Source organism: Vipera berus (assembly GCF_964194415.1).
Source record: "Vipera berus genome assembly, chromosome: 2".
In the NCBI taxonomy this organism is placed as follows: Eukaryota; Metazoa; Chordata; class Lepidosauria; order Squamata; family Viperidae; genus Vipera; species Vipera berus.
The window spans coordinates 151,747,032-151,757,245 of NC_138203.1; the positions used below are offsets into that span (position 1 = coordinate 151,747,032).

Genomic DNA, 10,214 nt, shown 5'->3' on the forward strand with positions numbered 1-10,214 from the left:
GCTGTCTTCTGAAGAATTTGGCTTCCCTTGCATCTCCACCAATTGAATGGAAAGAGGACTTTCCAGATATATCACTGCTTTTCCAAAATACTTGAAAGGTGTATTATTTGGATTGCTGAATCATCTGTACAGTGATTTTAGGTGCACTAGGTCTGTCATATGTGTAACATCATGAAAAGAATGTCACCTCAGTGCATGTGTGGGTGGGTGTCTTTTTATGTAGATACCACAATCCAATAATGCAAAGGAATGGGGAATGTTAGACCCTCCAAATGTTGAACCACTGTTTCCAACATTCTTCACAATTACCAATGCAGGCTGGAGTTACTAGGAGTTCTCTTAAAGGAGAAACACTTTGCATTCTTTCTTACCAGAGGTGATGAGCTGATACTTAAAGTTATGCTTGCTCCATGCAGTTTCTATTTTTTCAGCTTCAATTTCTGTGACATTAGAATATTATTACCTGGAAACGGAAGATATTCAGGTCTAGCTGTGCACTGAAGATGCACCTAGATGGAACATGAGATTTTGGTCATGCTTACAAGATAACTCCCTGATGACACGAGAAACCACCTAGGTTGTGAAAATATTGCAAGAAATATATATCTGGTTAATACTTCTTCGTCTCCCTGTCACCAAGGTTGAAACGCCCTTCATTTATAACAGCTTAATCTTATGTTCTCTCTCATAGCGCACAGTACAGAAGAATGCCAAATATATCTGCTTAGCCAACAAAGATTGCCCTGTGGACAAGCGACGGAGAAACCGGTGCCAGTTTTGTCGGTTCCAGAAGTGCCTTGCTGTGGGAATGGTCAAAGAAGGTGAGGCATGTTCCTTCTTGTTCACTGGCCTTCTTCATCCTAAGGTCCTCTGAAACCCAGGCTGGTGAGGCATTTTAATAGTTGAGCTTCCATATGCCTGTAAGTTTCCAGGTTGAAGAGGGCCGCAAGAGACTGGAATTAGATATTTGACTCCCAGTTCAAATTAAATATTTGCAAGGGGAATGGCAACTGGCTACAAAAAAAGAAGAAGAAACATAGTATTTTGCCTGCATTTGTTATGCAATTCACTTGCCTGTTCCAGTACCTGTAATTGCAAAGGAGGGTTTAAAAGCTCTTCGTAGCCATTGGGATGGTCTGAAATCGTAGGAAACATCCACTCTTTAAGAATGACTTATCAGCATGGGCAGTTGCCAGGCTTTTTGTGCTAAGCCAAACAACTTTAACTGTATTATGTACAGAAGCAGGGTGAGGTTTCAGGCCAGGAGGATTGGTACCCACTTTTGGACATTAAGATCTTCATTTTTTGGAACTGACCTATTCGGAGCCTTGTGACAGGGGGCAATCAATGGGACATCACTTTCCTCCATGGATTTTTCTAAGATTGAAAATTTAATGAAAGCAAGCTGGAGCTTCTGACCACTTCCTCTGGCTGCTCAGAGTAGTTGCTGGGATGTTAAGAGTCTTTGACCAGGGTCACACACTGCTTAAATCCTTGGGGTGATTTGTTGAATAAATTATGAATCAAATGGAATCATAAAATGTCAGCGTTCAGAAATATGCTAGGCCAAACCCGAACAAATTTAATTTTTAGTGAATGCTGCATTCTGCCCTTCTAAAAAGCCCTCATGAGTATAAAATGCTGCACGGCTCTAAACCCCATTGGATGGCGCTAAGCTGCACAGAAGCGTAACATCATATGCCCCTGGCTGAGATTCAGTTTGTGGTCCTTGATTTTAAAAAAAGAAGCAGCTGTTCCTGGATTGTGGGGTTTTTTTGGTGATAGTTCTTGCTTGCCTATAATCCTCTCCTCGCCTTTCTGTTCCCCTTCCCTTTTCCTCTCGTTTCAGTGGTGCGGACCGACAGCCTGAAAGGCCGACGCGGCCGGCTGCCCTCCAAGCCCAAACAAGCTCAAGATATTTCACCGGTCAGCCTCATCTCCTCTCTTGTGAGAGCACACATAGATTCTGTACCCAGCGCTACCAAACTTGACTATTCCAAGGTATTTTTCTACATCTTTGAAAAATGTGAGACTCTGTGCCCTGCTTAGACACTAGCATTTTGGGGGGGGGGGGGTTTGAATTTCTGAAACTGAGAAGTGAGAAAATATGCCTGATATCTTTGGACCTCAATCTTCTTACCATCATTTGATCCTGATGAGATTTGGAAGCTTCTGATGCTTCTTCCACAGAAGGCAATGGATGTTTCTCTCCCTTTTTTACTCTGCTTTTTTTATAAAATACACGCTTGGTTTAGAGGCCTGGCCATGTGTGGCTCAGAGAAAGGCCACATATTTGGACTGTTGATCCCAGAATTCCCAGCTAGGAATGACTAATGATGAAGCAGATATTTAACAGTACTACATTTGATGATTGACAGCCATCCTGTTAACCTAGGAGCAAACTTTTCACTTTCCAACGTATTAAATAAGCCGTCATTTTTAACTTTATGTGGCATGTCCTGCTCACCCTCTGGAGCACATTGTCTAAAATGCTGAAGCTCTTCATGCTAGATAGACCTGCCAGAACCAAAGAGTGCCCGAAGGGATTTTATAGAATGCATTCCTGTCACTTAGAGCAGGGGCCCTCAACCATGGCAACTTTTAAGACTTGTGGACTTCAACTCCCAGAATTCCTCAGCCAGCCACAAGGTTGAGGACCCCTGACTTAGAGAATAAAGGAACTCTTGAGTGTGCCTTCTAGAATGCTTGCCACCTTACTTCTTTTCTAAAGACTTGCTTGCTTGTGTTGCCAGTTCCAGGAATCTGTCTCCTATCAGTTTGAGAAGGAGGACTGTGTGGATGTGCAGCTGTTCTATGACCTATTAACGGGCTCAATGGATGTGATCCGGAAATGGGCAGAGAAGATTCAGGGCTTCCTAGAGCTTCCAAAAGAAGACCAGGACCTGCTTTTGGAATCTGCATTTTTGGAGCTCTTCATTCTACGGCTAGCATACAGGTAACACGTCTTAGCTACTCCTTTCAGTTAAATAGTAAAAACCATCATGTCCGTTAGCCCCATCTGGCTCCTAGCCTTTGCAATCTAGAAACAGTTCACATGAAACCATTCAATACTTTGAGTTATAACTTTGTGCAGCCTCATTTTAAAGTGTTACGTATGTTCCTTAACCTCAAAGGAGCACAGCAAAAAGAGGCTGGGATGCCTTTTGTGGATAAGCTCCACTGGAGGACTTTGGGTGCTTTTCAGTGACCATTTCCAAATGGTCCAGTAGGCAAGCAAAATGGACATTGACCTCTTCAGTGATGGAACCAACAGCACCAGTGGCTTGAACATCAGAACAAGGAAGTTGTAGTTACCATAGCCTTATGACGTTTGCATTCCCGGTATTGATCACTATTATCACTACTACTACTACTACTACCATTAAAATATATAATGGCTTCCCACTCCAATTATTTTATTAATTTGATTTGTACTCCACATAACTACTCTAGTGAGTATTCGCCCCGGGCAATGATGCCAGTATGAACAAACTCACTCTCCTGGTTCAGTAAAGTAGTGGACTTTTTGCGGGGATTTTTTTAAAGGAATTTTTAAAAGTGAATGTACATTGCTTTTATCCTATGCATGTATACCTAACATTTCAAGATTTTTAAAATAAAAAGTGTGTATGTGCATATAACTAGATAAATCAATAGGGCTTTAGAAATGACATTAGAGAGACATTAGGGACTGCAGGTATCAAAGTAAGAACAATATTCAAAGTAGCGACATAATCCTGCAAGATGAGAAAGGAAATCTGTTGAGATAATAAATTGGATAGCATGTCAAACTTTGACCAGGGGACTTAAGGCTTAAAACAGCTTGGTGTGAAGTTTATCTTGGCTTCATGACACCTGCTTGAGTTAGCCACCTTGCAGTGCAGCTGAGAGAAAAAAATAGAATATCTTTTGATGCATGCAAGAGCTATATTTGCTGCCCTGAATTCATTCTGAGAAGCAGCAAATAAAAACATAATTAACACAAGCAACTCTAAATGTGATAATTAGAAATAACACAAGCCACCCACGCTTGCTTAGATTCAGTGGGCCGCCCTTTCCCAGTCACAACTGGTAAGGAAGGAAATGCTGTGCACTTAACTGTCACCTTAATCCACAGGGTCTATGGGGATGAGTTGATTTTAGCTCTTCCTGGAGAAGCCAGAGGTTGAATTTGGGACCTTCTGCATAGTTCTGCCATTACTACCATATTCCATTTCAGGTGTCCATTTCTGAGCCTCTTCTCTGACTACACAGTGTTCTGTCTCTTGCAGATCCAAGCCAGAAGAAGGCAAACTTATCTTCTGTAATGGTGTTGTGCTGCATCGTATGCAGTGTGTCCGGGGTTTTGGGGAATGGATAGATTCCATCATAGAATTTTCCCAGAACCTCCACCGCATGAACATTGATGTGCCCTCCTTCTCCTGTCTTGCAGCACTTGTCATAATTACAGGTAAGTGGACAGGAGGACTCTTGAGAAAAATATATGGACAAGCAGACAAGAGAGACATGCAAGCAGGAAATACAATATAGAACGGAGGGTCAGGGAATCCTAAGAAGGTCAAACAACTTTGCTTGTTAGGAATATGGAAATTGAGAGATTCTAAGCTCTATAATGAGCCAGAATTGTAAGGTCTTATTTGTAAGGTCTTATTTTCATATATATGTGAAAATATTTTTCACTCATGCCTGTAATATAGAAGTCTTCAGAAAAAGTGTAATTCAAGTGTGTGAAACCTGTGTCTACCCAGTTCTTTAAGGTGCTAAATAGCAAGCCTCAGCATCCCTCATCATTAATCACAACTGTCTGGAGTTGCAATTTAGTAACATTAGGAGGACCAAACATTCTGTCCCTGGAATAGGATCTAGTATTAGGGAGGTCGAAAATAATCAACTTAGTCATCATAGACCATGTGCCTCAGGCAGCATTTGCTGGAGATCCCTGGAAAAAAAATTCATAGAATCCCAACTTTTGTATACTTGTCTTTATGTGGTGAAACTGATATGTCCAAAGGAAGGTCTCACGTTGTTTGCTTCTTTGTTTATATTTTGTGAAACACAAGGCAGGATTGTTCTGATGTAGCTGCTGAGACATAGATTTGTACAATCGAGGATGTTTCTATAAAAACCACAGCTTTCCTGTAGTTTCCATAGCAAAACTTCAGGGCTAGAGCTTTGTAATAAATTCCAGAAAAAGTCGTATATCTAAATGCTTTAAAATAAGACTTTTTTCGCTTTCTTCTTCCTTACCAACCAGATCGCCATGGGCTAAAGGAGCCAAAGAAGGTTGAAGACCTCCAGAATCGCATTGTCAATTGCCTTAAGGACCACGTGACTTCCATCACCAGTGAGCAGGTACAGCCCAATTGCCTCTCAAAATTATTGGGCAAACTTCCTGAGCTCCGCACCCTTTGCACTCAAGGCCTACAGCGCATCTTCTATTTGAAGCTAGAAGACCTGGTGCCCCCTCCTCCAATTGTGGATAAAATATTCATGGACACACTGCCATTCTGAGGACAAGGTGGAAGGAAGCCACCACCATGAACCAAATGGTGCTTACTTTGGGGGAGAGTGGCTTTGTTTGGGTTTCTCCTCATCCTGCCTCCTGCTACCACCACCATCACCATTTATCTTCCTCGGAGGGAGAGAAAACTAGCAGAAAGAATGTTCTGCCACCTTCCATCCAGAGGGAAGTTTGCAGAAACATTTCCAGAGACATTTCCAGAAGAGTGTTTTAAAATGTTAGTCCAGTGGTTGGAGACTGAAAACCATAAGCACTGTATGCGCCCTTTCTCCCTCATTCCCTTTACGTTTAGAAGTTACTGGGACATTAAGAATTGCCATGTAATTCTCTCTGAACTTGAGACAACTTGGAGTTCGTATTCTTTTTTTTTTTTCTTTTTTCTTTTTAACTTGTGGGGGAAGCCCTGTGTGCCTTCTTGGGTTACGTGCACAATCCCTAAACAATGCTGCCTTGTTCCAGGACCTGCCAACAGCTCTGCGTGCAATCCAGCACCCCTCTTCCACAGTGTTGCATGGAGCCACTGTCTGTATCATGAATGGAACATTTCCATTGATTTGACAGTTGAAGGCCAGTTAGAAACTTAGATTTTTTTTTATTTTTATTTTTTTAAAAAGGTTGCCTTCTCTTATTTGACCTTGTCATCAGCCCTGGATTACACTCCCAGGTTTGGCAAGTGAAGTTTTCCAACCCCTTGGCCTAGAAGCTGCTTGCATCCTGTCCTTGGTGCAACTGGGGGAGGGGGGGAGAGTGAGGGGGGGAGAGTTCAGGGAGAGTTTTGCCGTAAATAAGCATACGTCCCTCCCACCTTCTGCTTAGACAATGGCTGTTTTGCTCTGTTGAGTATTTTCTTTGTAAAAGATGTATATAAGAAGAACGATGGGTTGGCTTGTAAATACAGAGGAAAGGAAGGCTCTTGGTCTTGAGCCACCAACAGTTGTGTATTGCTCTACACCTGCAGGACACCTTCTGTCTTTCTATGTAAATAACTTTGTATTGTAAAGTCCTCCATTTTTGACATTTATATTTGTCTATCCCTGCTTTCCAATTTCCAGTATGTGATTTTTCCAATTATTAATATATATATAAATATATATATTTAATATATTGAATAAAAAAGATTATCCAGGTAGATGTAACTCTTAATCCCACTTGTTTTATGTGCCTGATCATTTACATGCCAGAGTAGCCCAGGTTCTGTGAAACTAGAGAATTCTGCGCAGGGGGACGGCGTGGCTCTCGTTCCACGCTTCAACTCCAGCATAGAAGTGAAGGGCCAGAATAGAAAGGAAAGAAAAAACAAGCCAAAGGCCAGACAACTAACACTGTTTCCTATGGTATGTGCACACTTTTATAGAAAGCAGTGATAGGCATTTTCCTCAGCCCTGTTTGGTGCGTGGGTGATCGATCAGTTTGGGGTCTTTTGCACAGAAAGTTGTCTCAGCCAGATCCAAGAACTCTAGGGAATTCCTGGAAGCTTGGCGTTCAGACAAATTTGCCATCGGCAAACACATAGAAATAAACCTTATTTACACGCCATTCAAAAGAGACAACATAAAGCTAAGAAGAAACGAAAAAGAGCAAACCCCCGTCCTCTCCACAAGCTTATACCCAAACAGAAAACAATACCCCTAATCAAGGAACTACCGAGGAGAAAACCACTCTTATCAATACTGGCTGGCAAACTACTGCATATAAATAGGGAGCAAATCCCATACTCACTAGCGTTGATAATGTTACCTAGAAGTGTCATCATTTGCCAGCAAATCACTTCAGTTCAGAGAGCACCAAGGACTCCAGAGGGCTGTCTGTGCAACCCCAAACCATTTGTGAAGTGACTTTCACATTAATGTTCTGCTTTCGTCAGTGCTTTCCGTTGCTGTAGGATTCAGAGATTTGCTGTCAGCCACCGTTTGTAATCATGTTTTTGAATAAGCCAAACTGATATAGCTACAGTACAATAAATTTTAAGATTTTAATACGCAATGGCTGAGTTTGGCTTATTCTGGCTTTGCATATTCTCATTCTGGCTTTGCATACCGTATAAATCCAACTGTTAACTCACATCCATTTAATGCGCATTCACTCATTTGCATGGATTAGCAAGTATACAGCTTATCTTAAGATATTGGACCTTTTCATAATTTGCTTCTATAGGACAACTTCTAGAAATATTTCTGAAAATATTGTAACATTTTTCCTGATGTGCTATTTTTAAGGTTTTATTGTCTTTTTTGGAGTCACGGACAACAACGTTTAGCGGATTTCAAACAACTATTTTAAGTTGAAAAAGAATCCTCATGCTGCCGTAATCTCTTTGAAGATAAGAAAAGCGGGAGGTTGGGCAAACATTACTTGGAATGAACCAAGTAACAGATTTTCACCACTGGAAGCTCTGGATAGTAGTATAAGCTACTTCCACAAATCATAGTTAAGCAGATCCAAGTTCAAATCTGGAAATCCAAACAGGTTGGGAGGGGAGTTAAACACATCAACTCATACCAAGATGATTAGCTTACCTTTCTAGGACTTGATGTGGATTTAGCTGAGGTTACAGACCAAGTCTCCCCCTACCTGTCCATTGGACCTCCAACCCTAACCAAGCTATTAGATTTTTTTTTAATTAAAAAAAGAGGAAAAAGAAAGAAAAAACCCAGAACCCATCAGCCTCAAAGGCTATTACAAATGTAACTAGAGTAACTCTTTGTTACCTTGGTGATCTGTTTATGAGTTTTGTCTTCTCCCTTTTGGGAGGTAGGGAACATTTTGGGTGAATATTATTTAATTGTATTTTACCCATGTTTCATACAAATTTAATAAATTATTACAGTTGGTCATACAGGCAACCAGATGTTTAGACTGGACTTGGCATTTTTATTCACCTATTAAGTCCTCCCCAAGGACCTGAGCTAGACAATGTTGTTGCTTGATGGTGTTAAAGGTATTGCCGCAGGATGTAAGCTGATTCAAGTAAAGCTGATTTTTGCAATTGACAGGGTGATTTTGTCAGTGCTTAATGGTGTTCCAGTAGTGCTCCAGTTGTTTTGTGATTGCACTCAAAAAGTTTATTGCTATTGGTACTATTTTTGCTTGCTTTTGCCACAGCCATTCTGCTTCAATTTGTTGGTCTGTATTTTGTGATGTTTCTTTAGTTCTTTCTCTTCTCTTCTGCTGTCCCCAGGTATTACAGTGTCCACTATCCCAACTTTTTTGTGTCTTTCTTATTGACAGTTATTAAGTCTGGGGTGTTATGTGGCAGATGCTTGTCTGTTTGAATTCTAAAGTCCCAGAATATTTAGCTTCTTCATTTTCTACTACTTGTCTATTTTATGGTCTTGCCAGTTCTTGCTTGCAGCTAAATATTATTTCTTGCAGGTATTGTTGCTATTTTGTCATGCCGTTGTTTGTAGTCAGTCTGGCCAATCTTCTTGCAGCAGCTAATCAGGTGGTCTACTGTTTCTTCAGCTTCTTTGCAGAGACAGCATTTGCTATCTGTTGCTGTCTTCTCAATTCTGGTTTTGTATGCATTTGTTCTTAAGGTTTGGTCTATTACAGTCAAAATTAGCCACTCTGTCTCTTTCTTCAACTTTCTTGCTCTTAGCTATTGCCAGCTATTGTTATCTGCTCTGCCTGCTGTTTTTTATTTTTTTTTTTTGTTTTAATGTACTGGCCGTATAATATTTTGCCTTACCATGTCTCTTTTCTATTCATTTGGTTTTGCTTACAGACCAGTTCTTATTTTATTTTTTAAAACACCTTCTCTGCAGGTAGCAAGTATACTGTCACACATCGGAGAGGAAAAATGGAAACCTTTCTCCTTGTTTGTGCATGATAATGCTTGCAAGAGTTATTAAACCTCTTCTGGAACCAGAAATGGTGCAAACCAAAATTCTCCCAGTTTCTTTTATAATATATAGAATCACTTAGGGCAGGGGTGTCAAACTGCCGGCCCGCGGGCTGGACACATCATCTGGAAGCCGCGCCCACCCCATTGCCGGCAATGGCAAAACCGTCCCAATACGTTGCGCGACATTACCAGTTTGACGTGTCTGGCTTAGGGGCTGAAAGCCTTCCAGATATCCAGATGAAAACATTGCATGTAGGCTCTGCTGTTTAAATGCAAGTCCCTGCGTGGGTCAATCCAAGACTAATATTGGGTGCGTGCACATTCTTTCCCCACAGAAGAAGCAACTGTGGGGTTCTTCCTACAAGAAAAAAGATAGTACTTAAGGACAGACCTGAATGGAAGCACAGGCTAGGATCTCACCAAGAGCGCATGGCCAAGAGCACATAGTCTATTGGGTAATTCGCCATATCTCTATTGCAGTGTTTCTCATTCTTAGCTTCTCTGTGATGTGTAGACTTCAACTCCCGGAATTCTGGGAGCTGAAGTCCATACATCTTAGAGATACAGAGGTTGAGAAACACTGCTCTAATGAGACATGTCTTTCAGTAAGGAAAGATTACGCAATATTCAGCTTGGTCTAAAATCTCTTGTTTATTGCTCAGTTTCCTTCCAAAATTGTCAAACTGATTTCTCTCCTGTGCAGTTTCTGTTTTTTGTTTTCTTATGTTGTAAGCCTGATAGCAAGAGCTTGTTCCTATCACCATCATTATGACACAATTGTCATTATAATTCAAACTGCTTTGGGAGATTATAGTGAGAAAAATGGATCAATCTTCTTACCTACCTATT

The 10,214-nt window shown here is 41.0% G+C and overlaps 1 protein-coding gene across 2 annotated transcripts in view; it reads left to right on the top strand.

Moving 5' to 3' along the window:
• NR4A1 (nuclear receptor subfamily 4 group A member 1) overlaps nt 1-9,808 on the top strand; it is a 42,314-nt gene extending 32,506 nt beyond the window's left edge. For both annotated transcript variants that reach the window (XM_081315814.1, XM_081315813.1), the window contains exons 3-7: nt 692-821; nt 1,850-2,001; nt 2,754-2,956; nt 4,272-4,450; nt 5,255-9,808. In XM_081315814.1, coding sequence (XP_081171940.1) covers nt 692-821; nt 1,850-2,001; nt 2,754-2,956; nt 4,272-4,450; nt 5,255-5,511 — 921 coding nt within the window. In that variant the 3' untranslated portion in view covers nt 5,512-9,808. The remainder of the gene's footprint in view (nt 1-691; nt 822-1,849; nt 2,002-2,753; nt 2,957-4,271; nt 4,451-5,254) is intronic.
• Nucleotides 9,809-10,214: the final 406 nt, after the last annotated feature.